The sequence below is a fragment of the Pavona decussata genome, unplaced genomic scaffold, assembly GCF_977016875.1.
Source record: "Pavona decussata unplaced genomic scaffold, jaPavDecu1.1 SCAFFOLD_563, whole genome shotgun sequence".
NCBI classification, from domain to species: domain Eukaryota; kingdom Metazoa; phylum Cnidaria; class Anthozoa; order Scleractinia; family Agariciidae; genus Pavona; species Pavona decussata.
In genome coordinates, this window is record NW_028145845.1 from 397,785 (window position 1) to 419,342 (window position 21,558).

The following is a 21,558-nucleotide window of genomic DNA, read 5'->3' on the forward strand; positions in this document are numbered from 1 at the left end:
GAATATATATAATACAATATTAACCTAAAAATCTATTCGCTATTATTACACATGATGTTCATTATTTACTAATAAAATTCCTGTTATCAATGAATGCCGTGCCTCTAATTATTTAAAAAACATCTCAAAGTATCTTAAATTCAACCATGCCAGAGACCCTGCTTGTCTCACATTTTGAGGTAAGCTTTTCCAGAGCACAGCACCGCTATTACGAACATAATTGGTTCGTGGTAATGGAATAGCTAAGTTTATTTACAGAATCTCGGAAAGTGACCTCGGAAAAATGATCTCAATCGTAAATAAAACAATAGTAAACACTACAAGATGGACAAACAATCCTTTAAATTTGCAAAACTGGTTTACTGCGTGCGAATTAAGAATAAAGTGGTAGACCGAAAAAAAGGACAAGAAGAAAACAGTGAGCCTTTCGCTTACACCAACATAGTTTTTATCATTCCCATGTAACCCGTTGATGCATATTTATCAATGCTAATAAAACAGTTTTTCGCTTGATAACTGGTCTACATAGAACAAAAGTGCGCCTATTGTTAATTATTATTATTATAATGCCAACTTTATTACCTAAAGTACAAACAATGTACACGAACGGAACATCTTTATTTTATTGCAACAATAATTAGTAATGTACTAAGTTACGAATGTGTACTATTATTGCCTTAGGTTGATTGTCCTGTGTTATTTCCTTTAAAAAAGTGTTTTTATCTGTAGAAATTACCAGTATTTAAGAAACGAATTATTACAGTGCAACGAACTAACTAACCAACCAACCAACCAACCAACCAACCAACCAACCAACTAACTAACTAACTAACTAACTAACTAACTAACTAACTAACTAACTAACTAACTAACTAACTAACTAACTAACTAACTAACTAACTAACTAACTAACTAACTAACTAACTAACTAACCATCAAGCTAAATAATAAATAAGTAAATAGATGACTCAACGTATGCGTCAAAAAGGCTACCAGACCTTTTTGCAGGGAAAACCGTTATTTTATCCCTATACCTTGGCTAAAATGTAAATTATCAGGTTTTCGAATTTTATCCTATTGCCTGCATTTTTTCGCGCCGACTTTGACAGCTTAAGCCGTGAGAAAAATATGCTTGGAAAAGTTTACACGTGAATGAGCTTAACAACGTTTTCGATCGTTCGTTTAAAGGACAGTGTCTACTTTTGTTCCTGCTCATACCTTTTGCCCATCTCGAGACACTCGGGTTTCCTATGGAGGGTGCTTACTAACACAGGGATATTTCTGCGTGGCTTAAAACTGTGCAGAGAAAGCAGAACTTAGCAAGTGCTCTTGGTATTTGAAAATAAAATTGTGGGTAACCATACATTTTTCAGAGATACTAAAGCTTCAATTTGATAAAAAAAAAATGCGATAGATTGTTTTGTATTTTTAGCACTTTTTAGAATTATTGTTTCTTAATGATCTCTAAAAAATTCGTAGTTACCCCAATTTTCTTTTTAGATTCCAATAGCCCTTGCTAAGACCTACTTTTCCCGCATAGTAATAAACTGCACAAAAATACCTCTGTATTAGTAGGCACCGTCCTTATTTTTAAGAAATCAAAGTAACTTCTAACTAATTTTTTTAAGTTTCCCGCTTCCCGAGGGAAGGGGTGAGGGGTGAGTTTTTGGTGAGAGGGGTTCAAAATGTTGGCTCAATCAAATCTCTCTCTAAACGTTAATAATTTTGTCTCTAAATACAGCTTCCAGCAATTTCTCCTCCCAGTCCTGCTTCTTAATGTGCTTCTCAAAATCCAGTTATTTCGTTTTTCTCAAGGCTCCAGGCAATCGCTTTTTCTTGAAGTTGCCAATCATCACAAGAATCAGATACGAACCCCCCGTGTCTACCCGTCTCTGGTAGGCCATGTGCAGCTCTTGCCGACAGAAGTTGCTGGCCAGGTAGTTGTCAGACATAACAATCAGCACTTGGCGGCTGCCGTACACGCTGTCCGCCATGTTTTGGACGATGGGCTTTCCAAGCTCGAAGTCCCGGATGTGAATGCTGTATGGTATCGAATGTTTGTCGAGAAGAGAGATCAGATTTTCACTGACCCACGTAAAGTCTTTTGAGCTGTAACTGATAAACAGTTTACTGCCCGTACCTTCTTCAACTGGACAGCCTGTTTTGAGAAGCAAATCACCAAATATTTAATAAACAGGGTTATCAACTACAAAAGCCTATTTCAATTTCTCCTGTGCACAGCGGCTCGACGTTAATAAATTGTCAGTTTACACTGTATTGCAACCTGCCGCTTCCAGATTTTCGGATATCACCATCATCTGAACTCTGTTTCTTCATATTTTTGCACTTGTGTCTATGTTTGTTTGCACTTGTGTCTATGTTTGTTTATGTGCCTGACCTGAACATATAAAATATATTTTCTGTTAACTGGCTACCTGGCATTTTTAACTCTAAGGTTATTTCAGGCAGCCAGTACCCCTGTTATTTGTGTATTACATTGTAAATGCTTTTTGGTGACTCTGAGGTAAATAAAGTTTGTTGATGTTGTTCAAGAAAATTACGAAAAGCCCGAAAAGAATTTTTCAGACTGTACGAATTCACTTCTTTGTGTTAAAAGCCCATGTTAATTTCTCATCAGCAGTCAAGTATCTTTGGCGTTGACCGACCGCACGAAAACCCGAACATGAACTCAGGTTAATCGGTTTAACTGTGACCCAGATTGCTGTCCCTTGCTTAATATTGAGTCTGCAGGATTTCGTTCGCCAGACCACCCGCTGTGGAAGAGCCCTCGGATTCTATGAACGGATTGGTAAAATTGCTATCCTTTTCACTCATCGAATAAAACGTATTTAACTTACGCTTAAAGTTCCTGGATGCACACTTTTCCTTGAGGTATTGAAGACTGGCTAACATGATCACAACAAAGGCACCTCCTGCCGATAAAGCAATGACGGGCGAGATCCATCTCTTTCGGCTCTCCCCTAAGGAAAATTAAGAAGTTCGTGACACATAAAGTTATATTGGCAACGCCGAATTACTTTGGTTGGGGTTGATTTGCTACAATAGTTTGTTTGTGGAAGTAGCCGGTGTCCGAACTATTGCGGCTGAGATATGGACCTCCTTAATTAAATGCTGTGGGTACGGTTTTGAGACGTTTTGGTCCGATTGGGTATGGGTGTTACAGTAAGCGCCAAAACATATCTCAACGCGTTTTTCTCTTCATCTTAAAATGAAAAGGAGATATTGCAAAACTTCGCTTTCGCCGTAATAAAGCTTAATTTGCCACTTCAAATACGCCAACGCCATTCCTCCAGGTCTGAAAACGGGTTTGACTTAAGAGGCCAGCTCTGAAAGCAGCTCTTACAAACAATGATCGAAGACCTTCTAAAGCAGGGTTATGCTGTAGAAAGCTGCATTCGAGGAGGATAACCTGCTCGACTCGAGGGTTCAATATTTACCTGATTTGTTGGGTACCTCAACTGGATGTTTTGCCTTTGCTGAAACAACTGGAAAAGATAATTTATTTAGTAACAGTGACAATGGACGAATGATTAGGAATAGAACACACTGCGAGGACGCATTCTACTGGGGTCAACCATTTCAAACCAAGAACGGAGTATCTCAGTAGACCACAGCCTTATCTTAAAGCGTCATAGTTAAGGAATGAAGAAATCAGTACCTGAAATGTTTATTTTCTCTCTTGTAATTGGAACGGTCCCTGCAGTTAAAATTAAAAGTCGAACCTTAGAAAATATTTGAATGAGAAGTTGATTTTAATGACCTCGTTAATGCAGATTTATCTTGAATTTGTACATGTTGAAAAATTGATTTGCGCTTCAAGAAACAGCTATCTGCTTCTTCAGTATAAGTGCTTTCGTCGTGTTAGTGATTGGTTTGTTGCTTATTGCTTATTGCAAACTGAACGAGAGTCAGTGAGTGAGCCACTCTGTGTACACCAATAAGTCATTCAGCCATGAGTCAATCCCCAACCTACCACTGAACCAATTGTTCGACCAACCAACAACATAATCAACAAACCAACCCACCTACCAACCCTTCCGACTGGCCAATCCAGCAACTTACTGACCAACCGACTGACCAAACAACCAACTAACAGATTGATCCACCCATTAGCCAACAAACTGACAGATCAACCAACCGCCTCCCGGACCGACGGATCCACCAACCAAATAACCAACCGTGTGACTGACTGAACCACTGTCCAACCAAACAACCAACCAACCAACTCACTTACCGACTGACTAACTAGGCAATCAAGTGACCGACAGACCGACCAGCCGACAAACCAACTGCCAGACCGACCGTCCACCAAGTATTCAAATATTGCCTAAAATGGAACTGAAAAATAGTTCTTACCAATTTGCGGAGGATAAACATCTAACTCAATGGACGCTGAATTTTTTTTCCATCCGTCGTGACAGTTCATGTGACAGCTATACGTCCCTTCATCATCATCCGTAACGTTGTTAATGGTGAGGGTAAAAGCCCATTTGCATTTTCTGTTTGTTTCCGATAAATCTGTCGTATACTTTCCACTGGATTTCAATTGCTGCGACTTGTTGTTGAAATGCCATTCAAGGTCGCAGTCAAACTCATAATCCAATTGTGAGTCAACAAAGCACTTTAGGGTGGTGTTTGTATTGGCTGTGGCGTGATTCTTTGAAGATTTATGACCAGTAGTTGGGCTGTAATCCCGTAGGCCTGTGTTTAGAGTAATTTTAATTATTCTTTCGAATGTAGTTCAGGAAAACAGATGCTAAAGAGCCACGTAAGTGATATAATCCGATTAAAATCGTAAATTGTGATATAATTCAGCCTTGAATTTTAAAAGATTAATTGAGCCAATTTTACAATACATAGGTATGTTTCATTCCAACTGCATCTCTTTTTTTTTCTTCCTATTTTGACAGGAACTCGTTCTTACGGTGAAACTGTCAGGGCCAGATAGTTAAACAAAGTTTTACTTAGGCCGTGGCGTAAGAAAATCAGTGGGCCTCCAAATCCGTTTATAAGTGTTACATTTGAACTAGATGAATAGTTTCTAGTCTGGAATGCAAGCCTTCTTGCTCCAGTCAGCAACTGCCAACGTTTAGATGTAATAGTGGCAAAATTGTAAACGGCTTAGAAAGTGGTTTTGTTAAACCCCACCTAAACTATCTATTATTAACTGACCAGAAATTTCGCCTGGAGGTGAGCAAAAGGAAAAAAAAAATCGAAAATTCGCAAACTTCGCCAGGACATAGGTCTAGATGAAGTATTACTAGAAAAAATACTTTGAGTTGGATTAGATTTTTATTTTTGGCGAACGGCGACAAAGTCGGTTTGGTCGCTCCCACATCGGTTTTCACCATACGTTACTTGAGTTGATAGTCGCTTATCGAAACCCAGTGATAACGTTTCTTAGCTACAAATATATTAAGAGTGGTCAAAAATTATTCTAGGCAAAAATCTTAGGGTATATGTTGATTATTGTTTGTATCTCACAAATTACTTAATACAGCGATTTAGACAATTCTTGTAAATGAAACTTGACTCTTTTGTTACTCCAGGTGGCGTTGTCTAAATTTTTCAAGGAATGGAACATAAGTAAAAAGTTAACAACTATTCTATGAAACCTGTGATGTACGTGGCTACACGCATTCAAAACACCAGCAGGCGTGTATGTTGCAAGACAATCCCACACTTGTACGTCGATAAGTTGGGAGCTAACAATAAACTGCTGCAGGACAGTTCTAAGCACTTCACAGAGGCCGCGCGTGTCAGTTTAATTAACGCTTAAAACGTGGGCTGACATTAAGTATTAAGAGTGGCGGTCACGAAATATCGAGCATTTGGTGGCAGAACTCGTAAAATCAATTCTGCTCATTTTCTGGCTACAAAAATCCCTTAAGTAGAGAACAAATTTGACGCCTTTAGTTTTCTCTAGGAGCGCTTAACGTTCTAGAAAACTGAGAAGAAAAACATTTGACCCGCGAGGATCCCGGAAGTACCCGCACGGCAGTGTGAAATTAATATTCTGAACTGACTCTTCATCTGCAAGGAAAGAAGATCCATGGTATTTTTATACTCGGTATTGACAGAGGAAGCTACACACTTTTAAAGAAGAGTTTGAACTAGACTTAACCATTATTAATAAAAGCAAACAGAGCTTAGGAAAATGTCTCTTTTTTAAACAGAAAAAATCCCGCAAAAACGGATACATTTTAAAGATGGTTTTCGCTATGTGGTATAAGGCCAATTTTTCTTAATCTTTGCCTTTCGAGTAATTTAATGTTGTTCTTGACAATATATTAAAATCAGCCTGGGTTTTGAATTAAGCACTTCACACGACGGTTTTGAAGTCACCATGATTCGTTTAAAACTCCTACAACGGCTGAGTAAACAACCTTTGTTGCGTTACCGTGACAATAAAATAAAAACAAATGTCTTTTAAACTTTACATCCTTTTTAATGTGAATAAGGAAAAGTCCGGGCTTGGAACCGATTTTTCTTGTTTGCACCGTGAGATTTTTGCTTATAAAACCATATCTAGTAAGGACCAGTAAGCGTCTTGATGCCAATTTCATGAGTTCGCTCAGATGTCAGATTGCTAATGAAACCGCATCAGAAAGGAAATCTATGGGGTTGAAGTTCTCCCCTATGGCTATGGTAAAATGCTCCCCGAAATAAAAATTGGAGACCGGTCAAACTTTTCAGACCGGTCAAACTTTTCTATTCTGTTTTTAATTCACTAAATAGTTAGGGTTGCGTTTTATAAATTCCAAAATCAACAATAATCAGTGAATAATATCACGCACTGGTGTTTACCAAAGTAAATTGAATTACATATAGTAAAGTAAGAGTAAGATAAATTCAATAACGGAAACTGGAAAATTCGTCACTTTGGTTTAATGTTCTTGTGCTGTCATGGAAGTTAAGTGTTCTTTTAGCTCTTTGGTCGTAGGTCCTTGCTCTTATGACCCCAGAGACAGGAGCAGATCAACTGAAGTAAATTGCAAAAGGAACATCGCGGGTCACAAGTCTTCCTTGTCAATATATTTTAATTGCCGATATAGAAAACCGAAATTGAACTTATTCTGACAAGAACGGTTATCTCCTTCACCATGGAGTTAAACCTTTCGGAATTGACGATTTGTCTTCGACACCGCTAATCTCTGGGCATTGGCTGGCGTCGAGGTTCAAATGAGTGTCAAATTCCTCCGCCGATATCGAGGCCATGACGGCCAGGCGCAAAAAGTCGCAAAAGCAGAACGAGGACTTGGCAAAAAATTCGTGCCATTAGATATGGAAGAAACTAGGACTATTTATTCCAGTTGGTTCAGGTATGCGTATACATAATTTCCATTACCTTTTATATATAGTGAACTGTAAAAACGTCTGATGTAACACTTTACCTTTTTTCACATTTCAGTCTTTTCCAGCGTAGTATATTAGCATTCCGAGGTGTATTTTCAGTTCATCATATGCGATGAAAGCCGTTAATTACATTAAACGTGAAGTTTTCAGTGTTTTTTTTTATTTATTTATTTTTTCTGTGCTTGGAACCCTAGTTCTAGTGCTACTGACTGTAGATCCGGGACGACTTTTTGTCCATCACCTCGTAAAAAGGCACTTCTTTTGAGGAAAGTAAGACATCAGTAAGACCTAGTTGGAGCTTTTCAGGCTTATGTAACGTCCATGCGAAAGACGTATTATCCCTATTAAAGGAAAGTATTGAAAACTTTTCAAATGAAGAAAAAAGAAGCCTGATCCCAGCTCTTGAAAGTGTGAAGTTTGTGTCTTTGCCACGCCGTAAAGAGGCCTAATGCTAAGAGTTTTAGGTCTGCATGCCATGGCATCGTCCTAGTTTAATCCTTAGAACAAGGGAAGCAGCTTATGGTGTTCTAAGTGAAACAATGAAGAAGCTGAAATATAAGGTTATGTAACTAGTAAAGCCACCCCCCACCCCCCCCCCCCCCCCCGCCTCTAGAGAAGAAGTGGATTTTCGCTCTGCACTTCATTTACTGAGTGTAGGTTTTAATATCTGTTCCTCCCGTGTATCTTTCGCATTGACGGTTTTCGTTGCTGGTCGTTACGAAAAATAAAACTCAATAAAGAACCACGGGTATTAGTCATTTGCGTAAAAGTTGTCACAAAGAGTTCGTTATCCTAGATCTCTTGAAGCAGCTGGTATATAAAGCCACACTGTTAAACAAGTCCGTCGCAAGGGGAGCGGCAAGCCCCCCCCCCCCCCTCCCTCCAGAATTTTTGAAATTGTGAGAAAACAATGTGTCAAAAAATAAAAAATTGGCAAATAGCAATAATGTGCAACAATCAATCTTGAATTCTAACCTGTAAGTGCCTTTTCACAACCTTTAATCATTTGTTTATTACCTGACAGTTTCCACCGCTAACATTCGATTTTTATACAACAGCAACAAAGGCATTCCTTCCTTGTGAATCGCAAATAAGAACCAAAATCCTTATGACCGATTTGTATTTGTCAGTAGCGAATTCGAAAACATTACCTATAAAGAGAATTCGCGTTCTTTTAAAACTTCATCGCGATAATTCCAGCTCACTTTTTTTTATTACTATTTTTTTTTTTATTTTAGGCGAATTCTCCTTGTGCGGAAGGATTCTTACTTCCCGATTCCAAGTTCACTGGAAAAAGAGAAAGGAAAATTTATCGTTGTCTTTTTACGTCCTCCTTCAAACGTGTAGTCCGCGTACAGTGACGGCAAAGAAATGTACCAAATAGTGTGATGCAAGTGCAAAGTTATATTGTTTTGCTTACTAAATCTGCTCCTTTTTGATGTTCACAATTCCCCCCCCCCCCCCCCCGCCCCCAAGTTGTTTTAGCCTTACTACGGGCCGGTTAAAGCAATTGTTTGGAACAAAGGTGTTTATATGAATTCCTTTCCCGTCCCCCACCCCCTCCCTACTGCCTTCTGCCATATCTCAGTGACGATCAAACTAATTTGCATATTTGCTGTCACGCAACTTTGTCAGACATGTCTAAATCTTTTCGATTCCTTCTTTTTCCGTCGATAATGGATAAAAGGAAGTGAGGGGAAAACAGAAATCCTTCTGACAAAGCAAGATAGGAGCATTGTTGAAGGCCTTGAAGCTGTAATTGGCAATTTACCCGTCGCGTCGGTTTGTTTTCAGTGCAGTTTAATACTTGATTCCGCCAAACGATGTCGTGGTCGAAATTAGCCAACTGTAACAACCTTTTGTGAAAATCTCAATGGAGAACCCAGCCTGAATTTAAGGTATGAAGTACATCAAGGCAATTGTTACTGAAAGCTAAAGTATGAGAATATTTCGAGTTATACCACATACTGAAATGTGTGCTTGACCTTTGGCACTAGGATGTTTCAGGAGTGCTCACCGGAGCCGATATACAAAATATCCGCTCCCCAGGGCTTAGTGCGCTGGCTGGGATTCTTATGCACTGGCATGGAACTTGCTGGGAGGCCCGCATCAAAACAATTGCTTGCTTACTAATTTAAACTCAAAAGCTCATCCTAGCTGGAAAATGTTCATTTTCGGGATGAATCTAGCTGGTAAATTGTGATGTGAGGTTTTCCCTGGTAGACTTGATTACCAGCCGGCCCCTAGAAAATTAGACCCTGGAAGTGCGAAGAATGGACTCAGTGTGCGGCCTAGTTATATGGTCACTTACAATTCGTCTATCTAGACATGCGCAGCGTCATATTACACAACATTTATTGACCCCTGTGCATGTGTGACAGCCGAGCGGTCAAAAACGTTGCTATTGCCGGCGCGGTCACGTCTCAACAAACGCTTTTGGCTACATCCTTCTAGAGAGTGGGGAAATATAGTTTTGATTTTATTTCAACAAGGTAAGTTTTCTGTGCTTTCTCTTCTCGGGTAGCTGTGTAGTTTCTGCTCTACTATTCTGAGTATGCCGTTAAGACTTATTGTTCTGACCAAGTTAGATAACAGTTAATTCTATGTAATTGTGTATTATCTTCTTTGTGTGCTTAGAGTTTCGACAACCAGATCTTCTTTGCTGGTTAACACATTTAGAAAATCCTTGATTTATTTTTTTAAATGTTAACATTTTTGTTTTAGGAATCGCCAAAATCGTTTTGCGTTAACGCTACCTACGCAGCTAAAGACCGTTTACTGAGGTATGTCAGTCTTGTATGCCGTTGTATGTCATTGTAATATAGTATCAAGAATAGTATCGTCTTTGAGAAATGCATATGCGCTGTATGCGCGCCGTCTACTTTAGATGGTTTACTAGTATAGCTAGTAAGCTTGTACACAGCTAATAAGTATTTGAATTTAGAAATACTATGCACAAGTATTCTCATCGTATCGCGAACAGGTCATATGAGTGTGTGCTTAACATGTCTAACGTACATATCATCACATGAACAGAGCGACAGACCAGGACATTCAAGCAAAAGTCTCGGAATGCCTGATGTTTCGAAAACGAAGACCCCAAAAGCGAAGACCGAAGACCGAAGACCTAAGACCCCCTCATCGAAAACGAAGACCCCTGATCGAAAACGAAGACCCAAGACCCCCTCATTGAAAACGAAGACCCCCTGATCGAAAACGAAGACCCCCTGATCGAAAACGAAGACCCCCTGATCGAAAACGAAGACCATTTCGCCTCAGCTCAGACCTAAAGACAAATTCTGTCAAGTGCCTTTGTCAGTATTGACATACACAAGACAGCATTTGTATTAAACTGCGATTTAGGGGAAAATTAGGTATCATTACAAATCCTGGGAGGGGAAGGAGTGGGTTGACAATACTCGTGTTCGTTTACCTAAAACAAGGAATCCGCAATCCGGAATCCGGAATCCGGAATCTGGAATAAAAAAAAAACAAAAATGAAAATTCGTCGACATGAAAATTTCAACGAAGGTTAAAATCACTTGGGAAACAGTTTTTATAGCTTTGGAAAAGTTTCCCTTAGATTTCAATTGCTTAGGCAGTTGAGCCACTCATTTGGAACAAAGGTTCCCAATCTTCAAACGTACCCTTAAATATCCCCACACCTCTTCCTACTCGATAACGTTTCCTCCTGCCATAGCACGTAGATAGACAATGAAACGTAACTAGAGAAAAGAGTCAGTGTTGCGTTTGTCACTCATCAACTCTTCGCAAGACTCACTGTCTTTGCATAATAATATAAAAAGTCTTGAAACAAATCCGTATTGGGGTGGCTTAGATTTCATCTTAAAAAAAAAAAGCTTTGAATTGGCACCGACCCTGGGGCCCGTTTCTCGAAAGTCCCGATAATTAACTGGCCCGGAAAGCTGTTGTTTACATTCAAGGTCGAGGTTTCAATAGTTTTGCAGATAATATGACAAAACTATTAGTTAACAAAACAAAATGGACTGGTTTGTTAGCTACGACCCGCACTTTTATTCTTTAGATTTTCATTTGAATATTTGATTTCGGGCCCGATAAGTTACCGGGACTTTCGAGAAACGGGCCCCTGGATAGACAGCGGGCAAAGTTATTTATTCATTTATCAACTCATCCATCCGTCCGTCCGTCCGTTCGCTCGTTCATTCTTTCATTCCTTTCGTTCCTTCGCTCACTCACTCACTCGGTCGTGGTTCTGTCATACATTCGTACGTTCAATCATGTATGCATGTATTCATTTATGCACCTTTTTACAAAAGAGTGTCGAGCTGCCAGTACAAAGGAAACGTTTTATGTCGATGGCCTTTTTTGAAATACAGTAAGAACTTCAGGAACCTGTGAACGATTTCCCATAATTTAGTAATCACAATAGCAGGCTTTAGATAACAAATTATTTTATATCCTCTAATTCTAGATACCTTGGAAGCCGGTAGATCTATTGATTTTGATTTAGAGGTAATAAGTCTAAATATTTTAAGCCCCATTCCCACCCTTATGCCCAAACAATTTGTTGAGCCGTAATATACGTTAGTCACAATGTTATGACATGTGTAAAGATATATTTCCATCGTCACCATTGTGAATGCGCTAATTTGCCTACTGTGCCTGTCAAAACACCACCAATCGTACACATCCCTCTCCCCTAACTTTTCCGAAAGAACGAAAATCCCCTACTCACAAGCCAATCAGCATACGGCAAGTTGCAGAGAAAAAGAAAAATAGAAAGAAAATAAAGTCTTTCCTGATTTACAGATTCTGTTTATTTGATTTTATAAAAATAGATAGGTGTCGTTTTGGTGTGTTTTAAAGTTTTACGCTTTAAAGGGACTGTCTTAGAATACTAACACTTGGGCAAACTTTTGAAAATTTCACTGGGCTCCTGACTGATATTATAATTTTTCAAGAGCTATAAAAACTGTTTCCCAAGTGACTTTAACCTTCGTTGAAATTTTCATGTCGACGAATTTTCATTTTTTTTTTTTTTTTTTTTATTCCAGATTCCGGATTCCGGATCCGGGATTCCGGATTCCGGATTCCGGATTCCATATTTTGTTTTAGGTAAACGAACACGAGTATTGTCAACCCACTCCTTCCCCTCCCAGGATTTGTAATGATACCTAATTTTCCCCTAAATCGCAGTTTAATACAAATGCTGTCTTGTGTATGTCAATACTGACAAAGGCACTTGACAGAATTTGTCTTTAGGTCTGAGCTGAGGCGAAATGGTCTTCGTTTTCGATCAGGGGGTCTTCGTTTTCGATCAAAGGGTCTTCGTTTTCGATCAGGGGGTCTTCGTTTTCGATGAGGGGGTCTTCGTTTTCGATGAGGGGGTCTTCGTTTTCGATCAGGGGGTCTTAGGTCTTCGGTCTTCGCTTTTGGGGTCTTCGTTTTCGAAACATCCTTGGCACTACGTTGCAGAGTTCGCCAGCTGTAAAAATATGTCGCAGGTTTTAAATTGTTTAAATTTGCCAGATAAAATTAGAACCACAAATTCATCGGGTATCATATCAGAAAGAGGTTGTCTTTCGATATAAGGAATCCCGATTTTCGTACGCTTCTTCTAAAACAAACGCGGAGACAATTAAAAGTGGTGATTTTCCGGTTTAAAATTCAATTATTTTTCAGTTCACAAGCCTTCGATTGATTTTCCTGATTTTCTCAAAACGCAAGTGTTTCTGGCCAATTTCAGCCACACCATGATTCTTACTTTAGTAAAACCTTATTATGGACCAAAGATGAAAGATATCGATTCTGCTAAGTTTCGCCGGAAAATTCAGATTTTGCTCGCTTTTTCCTGACCGCCGCTCTTAAATCAATACACACACTGCACGACAGCTCAACACGCTGGACTCTCCTACAAGGGATTCAATCTGATTAAGTTTATTCTAATGTACACTTCCGATAGCTCCGACTGTGAGGTTTACGGCGTCCAATGCAATGATGTGGCCAATATGTTTTAGCGACACATTTTTCAACTTCCGCCCGTGAGAGGAACAGCAGATTGCACCATGTCAAGTGGTCGCCTACGGGAGGTTTATAACAATTGAAAATTTTAAACAATCATCTCTAAAAGTGGTCGCTTATTAGCGGTGGTCTCTTACAAGAGGTGGTCGCCTAAAGTGGTTCCACCGATAGTGACTTGACTTGAAAACTTTCGGTATTGTCGAAAAGTGGTCGCTTATGAGAGGTGGTCGCAAAGGGAGGTTCGACTACTAAGATTACTAAGGTTCGACTACTATTTTCAGATATGTACAAACCAAACTGTGAGCACTTAACATGAAGATAGGTATCTACTTTTTGTCTCACAAGTTGCAGACGGCCACCGGCCGACGCGTTCGAACCAAAGGAAAAGATCGCGTGACAAATACCCAGGCGTTCACGTGGCCACGCAGCCACACGTCCAAATTGCAAAGAAAAGGCATTCCAGTCGTTACGCTTTCTCTAGAAGTTTGTGGAGCTTGTTTGGAATCTTGAAATAATACATTGATGTCTGGTTGTTTTTTTTATCATTTTTAGGAGACCTTTTTAAGAGTACCAAAGATAAGCGGGTATTCATCATTTAAGGTGATTCCACCGAATTGCATTGCGCATCCTTACTGCGCATAATTTTTCGCGTCATTTAGCGCGCGCACGCACAATATTACGGGATTTCCTTGAGGTTAAGCTCGGCAGGAAAATAAATGGTCCTTTTCTTCTAAACGAGCACGGTGACCCCATTTTTTAATGCATCAATTTAAATGGCATAGGGTTGGCCACTATATATCGCGATTTAAAGAAAAGTTTAATACTCTACTTTGAGATATTTTTATTTGAATGCTTTAAAAAGCACGTATTTAGGTAGTGCTGCTTACGTGCACACGCAGCAAAATCTTTAATTTCTTTCATAATCTTTATTCCAGTTCAATTAAAATAGTTTGTTGTGTAAGATTAAAGTAAATTTTGTTCAACTACTTCGATATTTTAATACAAGAAATTAGTTTTTCTACAAGAAATGATATTTCCCTTTTCTGATTACTAGCGTTCCTAATGTAAACCTCGTGGGTCATCTATTTACTATAATAGCCATTCAGGTTGCACAAAAACGAGCACGGTGACCCCCATTTTTTATTGCATTTTTGTAATGCTCATAACATAGCCATGAACTGGACCAAGTCTTAGACAATTTTAAATACTCCTTCTTTTTCGGTGGAATCACCTTAACCCTGGGACCATTTTGTCCTGGGTATTGTCTAACTCAGCGCGTAGAGAATATCCTTAGGTTAACAAATGTGACTGCTATATAGTCCTCTTTTATGAAACTTGCAGCCCTTTTCGTTTTTAGCGAAGGAAACCATGCAAATAATGAAAACTAAACAACGACGGAAAGGGTGGTGGGTGTTGGTTGTCACTGAGTCAATACCTGCATCCTTCTACGTCGCTTACAGATTTGCGTGTTTTATTTTCATCCAAAGTTTAAATGACAAGATTCTAGGTAGGATTATATGGGTGTCTTTTGAGTAAAACGTCGTTAAAGAATTAGATCCCAGTCTTTGACGGCCACCCGGCAACTTGTTTTGAGCTACTTCTAGCAAGAGCATGGAAAAATAACAAACTACCCATTATTTTGTATGGTTTTAACTTTGTATTTGTTGTTTTGTTCTCTCACAATGAACAGCAGTGATCATATAATTGAAATCATCTAGTGACCCTCATAGACTGTATTGAGGCGACACGAATTTTTGTACGTGGTGCGCGTACACGAACTTGATCGTATTGACGGTAGGCTAGCTCGCGTTGCTGGTGAGATTGTTCGCAGAATTAGTGTTACGTTTTAGGGTTGAGCAGCGGAGCCGCACGAAATGAATGGTGAGGATACAAGCCTTCGCACGTGTCACTGACAATTGGCGACCTGAAAAGCAACTTCACCATCCTAAAGAAATGTCAGGGAAAGCTTAATCGCTTAATCTTTGAAATGCTTTGGATCCGCAAGAAGAAACCGAGTCTTAACACCCAGTCAGACTCCATTGGCGCGAAACTATTTCTCTAACAGACATAACTCTCATTTTATAACACCTTCTGAATGAACACTGTATAAATATTTTTTTCTGTTGCATTCTTTACTCCCGGCATAGTAAATCGAACCCAATCGAACTAAATTTCAATCGAACTCAATCGAACTCAATCTGTGCGCGCCATGTACCAAGAAGGGATTTTACCCTCCCAATGTTGCCATGTTTTTGCTCCGCCAAAATTGGCGAAATATAAAAAAAAAAAATTAAAAATCCAAAAAATATTTAGTTCGCGATGGAATTGAATAACTAACACTTCAGACTGTTCCTAAATATGCATTCTTTTGATTAAGATGTTTAATGATCGGATTAACTGTTATTTTTTTTTTATTTTTAGGCGACTTTCAAGTAACGTATGGTGTGGATGTTGGAGCGGCCGAACCGACTTTGTCGCCGTTCGCCAAAAATAAAAATCTAATCGAACTCAAAGTATTTTTTTTTTCTAGTAATACTTCATCTAGACCCATGTCCTGGCAAAGTTTGGGAATTTTCGATTTTTTTTTTTTTTTTTTTTTTCATTTTGCACACCTCCGGGCGAAATTTCTTGATTGCCGCAGTTAAGGCCATGAATCGCCAAGGGGGAGTTGGATTCCGGATTCCGCACTGTGGATTCCGGATTCCATACTTCGGCTTGAATCCAGATTCCAAAGGTTTTAATTCTTGTTTTATTTTATTTTGGATAGCAGGTCCTGCTATTAAAGCACGAATTTGTGCACTATACATGTTAAAATGGGGTTGACAGTCCGGTGCGACTTCCGCTGTTTGTCCATTTTGTCGATGTATATATAGTTTTGCTTTAATTTTGCTTTTCTATAATATCAAGGGAAATTCCTTTCTCTCTGACTAGTGGTTGGTTTTGTATTAAATGCCAAATGCCTTTTGCCCATTAGAATGTTTATAAACATGGCAGTGATGGCTAAAATTGTGTCACAAAGTGTAAAATTTCCTTTTTTTGTGTGTGTGTTCGTGCTTTCTTTGTATATCTGTGAAATAAACTGCTGAGAGGATTTTGCCCACCAGACTATTAGGATAAACTCTCGAGATCAGGCGCGTTCTAAAGTTTTTTTGTTAATGTTCTCGTGAAACGTAACCGGCTAGAACAGTTTGTCCTTAGAATCCTTAGAGCTTCTCCTTTCACGAAGTCTTTTTTTAACGCCTGCTGGGTGGCAACTGTTGTAAGCTGTGTACTAAAACGTTTCATTAGGTTTTCTTTTTACCGTGCTTTTTCCCGTCTTGGTTCTGATGCTGGTTTGGTGTGTTTAGTTTGCGGGAGTGGGTTGTGGTTTTGAAAAACTATTATTAATAGTATTCCGAATTACAGAGGAGCCTAGGAGTGCTTACCATTTGTAGGACAAATCCGGTTGGTGTAACCTTTGCATAATGGTAAGGGATTTTCCGAATTCGACCGACCAACAGGATGAGATTGCGCATACCCGTAGAAGCGGAGGATTCATGCAAATTGTAAGGAATTTTCCCCGGTTCCATTCCGAATGGGAAAAGAGGAGTACCTCCGAAGGCACTCCACAATTTCCGGACGGACTTTTTTCCTGAAAATTGTCTTATCATTTGACTTCAAACCGAAATTTCCAGAACTTTTTTTTCGTTTTGGTTTAATAGTAAGGTTCCTGGGTTTCCACTGGATTATGGATTCCAATGACTGGATTCAGATTCTAGCCCCTGGATTCCAGATTCCATATGCCTTGATTTCGAATTTCAAAGTCAAAAATATGTCGGATTTCAGACAACCCATCACCTGGGACGACATGAAAATCCAATACATGGAAAGCGTTTACACAGGCGTTTGTTAGAGATAGGCAATTGGCTTTTGGAATTGGTCATCTAACCAAACTGTATGACCCCTTATCAAATTTCTTTTAATTGTAGGTAGCCAAAAGCAAATTATACATGTGGCTAATTGTGAAGTACAACTTATGCAATACTTTTTACAAAGACTCTTAGGGCTTGGGATACCTGTGGAAATTCCCGGCACGAAAAAAATATATATCCGAAAGCCGACGATTTTCCAGGCAGTTGTGGACTCACGGCACAAGTAAAAATCATGAACAGCCACCCTTAAATTCCAAAAACTTAATACAGTGGGACGAGAAAAAACAAATTCCTTCTAACGAGACGAATTATTTACGGGTTCTATCAGGAAACAAACCAAATTACTTACAATTATATGTCACCTCAATCGTAGGGGACTGTTTAGTACTCGACCAGCCAAGAATGCTATTTTTTGCAACGCAGGTATAAAATCCTTCATATCTTTCACCGCCAGCTGGAAAATGAAGAATGTATTCTGAAGGCCTCTGATCATTTACAAACACCCTCTCTGTGTAGTAAAAGCCTTTATATCCATTTATGATTCGTTTATCATCCTTGTACCATGCTACACTAGGATTAGGCCATCCCTGGAAATAGCATTCCAAATAATTCTCTTTGCCATTTTCTACTATGAGCCATGGAGAATTTGTTGAGTAAGTTAACTGTAGTGCGCCTAAGAGAAGAACAAGATTAAGACACATTTTTTAACCTGAAGGAAGTCCCTATCAGTCACGAAACTTTACTGTGCAGTATAAATCAGTGAATCCAAGAGCCGATGGATCATTGCCGATGACGTTACGGCCTGTAGGGGGTTGCTGGTGTAGTTTGGGAGCCAGATCTGAGGGTTTGTACTCAAGGCCTCGCCTCAGCAGTTATATTATTATCTTACCAAAGAAACTTTGTTACACGTTGTCTCTCTTCACCAGGTGCATAAATGGAGACCGGCGACATACCGCTGGGGGTAACACTAGCATCCCATCAAGGTAGGGAAAGGGGGGGGAGGGGGAGGGGAGAGGAGTAAACACTACTCCTACTTTAGAACAGAAACTGGTTTTTCGCGTTTTAACTGTAGGACATGTGAATTCAAGTTAACTATTACCAGCTGCTGTTCAACCTGGTTTTACTACTCTACTCGTCATCGTGGTTTGAACTGATAGCTGAGTTTAATTGTTTGTTTCACAATTGAGTCACATAGATGTGGATCGCGACGTTTCGACCGCGCATCAGGTGATGGTGTCGACTGATTGCGTTACATACAAATAGCACCTTGGTTTGTGTAGAATGGTGCGTGTTGATCAGTACTCTCTTAGGTTGTTAGTGATTGGGGGATTTCAATTCTTGTCGTTCAGAAGAACAAAGAACCTGCGCCTGAAATTTAATATACTGCAGTGCTACTATACGTCAAGGGTTATCAGAGGCTCTTCGCAATTGCCTACAACAACAGGGCATACGGACAGTTTTCAGATCTCACACAACACTTAGATCACACTTAGTGCGACCTAAGGACACTGTCGATCATGTAAAACAAGACGAAGTAATCTACAAGATAACCTGCGAGTGTCACGGTGGCAAGGTCTGTATTGGAGAGACGGGAAGATCTATGCATGAACGGATTAAAGAACACGATAGAGACATACGGCTTGCTCGAACCCAATTCTCCGCCGTTTCAGAACCCAGCAATGCGACGAGGTCACTATCCACTCTGAGATGAGGTTAAGCTTATTGACCGAGACCCACATTGGTACACTCGTAGGATTAAAGAGGCTATTCACATAAGACTTCATGATCACCCTGACAACATCAACAGGGATAATGAAATTTAAATTCCAGAAGCGAGGATGCCGGCGATCTAACAACACAACAGCCGATCGGTACCAAGGTGGACGGCCAAGGGAACAATTTCTAGTCTAAACGACAAGGATTGAAATCCTCCAATCAACAACAGCCTAAGATAGGGTCACCAGCACCAATCAACAGCAACCAAGGTGCTATTTATACTGTTACGCAATCAATCGACACCATCGCCTTGTGAAGACCAGCATTGCGGTCGAAACGTGACGATCCACATCTATGTGACTCAATCGTGAGAAAAACGATTAAACTCAGCCATCATAGTTTAATTGTGTTTCGAAAAACCGGCCTCAAAGTCAACGAGTGCAGTAAAACGAAACTCGGCATGCATCCCTTCGGTTTTGGAAGTTTCGAAAATTTTATCGAAACATTGTTGTAACAAATGGCTAATAAAGATTTCCTCGCCACCCCTGTTATTAATTATACAGTTCATTGCGTATTGGATAAACTCAAACTCTATTCATGATTGCTGTCTTTATTGGTTTATGACATGTAATATGAAAGTGGTAGAACGCATAATTAATGTACATGCTTCTTGAAAATCTTACCTCTTTCATTTTTATTATTATTTTTTTTAACAGCAAATAAAAGAGGAGATACTTACGTGCGAAGTATATACGAGTTGTTGAATTCCCCTGCTGTAAGACCAGGAGGGCGTTTGAGGTTAGCATTTCATTCACTTGTTTCCATGTCTTTCCCAGTGTTGTCCCTCCATTTTTGATCGAGCAGTTGAGAGTTATGTTGGCGTCTGGGTTAACTGTCATCTGATTGGTGTAGAGACAGTCACCTGACGGGGAGCAAAGTGCCGCTCTAACTATTTCACACCCCAGGCTACTCGCAGATGAGACATCTGTAAGGAAGAAAGAATGAAAAGAGCTAAAATTGTGCTATAAAAATTGTGTTTTCACAGAAGGAAGCCGACCAGAATGTAAGCCACCTGAAGTTCCTATGAAAAAATTGTAGCTTTATGATACAGCTGACTCACATATTTAACTTTATTTATGAATAAAATAAAAGGAAAGAAAATGACTGAAACAAAAGAAGAATCAAATTTGCAAGTTTTTGTCGTAAACACAACTTGACTTCCTGGTTATGTTGAAATCTTTAACAAAACAGTTCAGACTCTACAAATGTACTCTACAAATTGTAGCCTTATGCCATAACACGTGCATGTCAATATTTTCATTGAAACGGAAAGGAAAGGAGACAAATTATGAGACCTCAGTTTCCGAGTAAAAATTTGTTGGAAGCAACGTAAACGATCGGCGAAAATCCTGTCAGTGTGATCGTGTGCGTACACTGTGGTAGGAACCGTTGTTTTAAAGTTCGATTAGCTTCACGCGTGCAATTTAGCACACGGTGGCTGTTCTGATGATTACTTAATGTAAGGGACAATTGCCATACCTTTGAGGATCAGACTTGACAAAGAACAAAGCAAAAAGAATTTCATGACGCCGAGTTTGAAGTATTTTTTGCAGATGATCTGCCTTGATGCCTGTGCTCGCGATTTCATGTTGATCTTTCGTGATCCCATCGAACTTCCTCGATATTTGTAAACCACCATTTCATGTATTTTTAATAAGCCATCCTACGTCACATTTTGTAATTGCAATTCATCCAATCATACGAAGTAATTCTCGATCAGACAACAGATGCTGGCAAGGCGGTTTTCATTTGGCAAACGTTATTTAAATGGTTTCAATGGATCCCTAAACGAGGCCCTGAAGCACAATTCACTCTTTTAAAATTCATATGTTCTTTAATTTCAATTTGTGGTCAAGTTGATTGTTCGCTTTATATATAACAGGCAAAGAGGAAGTCTGTAACATAACTGAAGCCACGGAACTGAATATCAAGGATGGCAACAAACAAACTTACTGATCGGTCGAATAACAAATTTAAAATGATCAACCAGTGCAACGAATTGAATGAACAAATAAGTAATGAAACGTTTATTAGTCCGTTATAGTAAAAAGAAAAAAGAAAAAGAAAATAATAATAATAGAAAGGCAAACGAAATTTATTCTCAAGGGGCATAAATGATTTTATGTAATGCAACTTGCTTCGATGGTTAATGTGCTTCAAGGAAAGATTTTTCCTTCGTGCGCTGCCCCCTCTGGCAGACCTTTGCTGAAAATAGATTGGGGTTCTTACATTTCATGTAATTCAGTCTTGGTAATGTACATTTTCAGCAAAGCTAACGAGAAGCATAAGGATATATTTTGTATAAAAATCTCGAGAAAAACCGGCCGGAGAAGAAGCACTAATAGACCGAACATTTCGTTAACTATCGTTCCTAACATTGATTCCTGCTATAGAGTTAAGCTATCATGTCAAGGTTGCCTTATATTCGATAAAAATTTGTCAGAGCGAATCCAGCTCTCTGACGAAGGACTAACGGTTACAAACGGGAGCG

At 39.3% G+C, this 21,558-nt stretch overlaps 1 protein-coding gene across 2 annotated transcripts; it reads right to left on the bottom strand.

Annotated features, from left to right (window-relative positions):
• Positions 1 to 724: 724 nt before the first annotated feature.
• On the bottom strand, positions 725 to 21,051 carry LOC146449874 (uncharacterized). 2 transcript variants are annotated; one of them, XM_085101008.1, is made up of 9 exons: positions 20,547 to 21,050; positions 19,747 to 19,992; positions 17,641 to 17,964; positions 4,378 to 4,722; positions 3,680 to 3,718; positions 3,459 to 3,506; positions 2,859 to 2,981; positions 2,379 to 2,398; positions 2,024 to 2,348 (listed from the first exon to the last, which is right to left on the bottom strand). In XM_085101008.1, the coding sequence occupies exons 1-9, from the start codon at positions 20,704 to 20,706 to the stop codon at positions 2,334 to 2,336; spliced, it is 1,320 nt and encodes a 439-aa protein (XP_084957134.1). In that variant the 5' UTR covers positions 20,707 to 21,050; the 3' UTR covers positions 2,024 to 2,333. The 2 variants fall into 2 exon arrangements, with proteins under 2 accessions (XP_084957133.1, XP_084957134.1); XM_085101007.1 differs by lacking the exon at positions 2,379 to 2,398 and having other exon boundaries at positions 725 to 2,158; positions 20,547 to 21,051.
• Between the last annotated feature and the right edge of the window lie 507 nt (positions 21,052 to 21,558).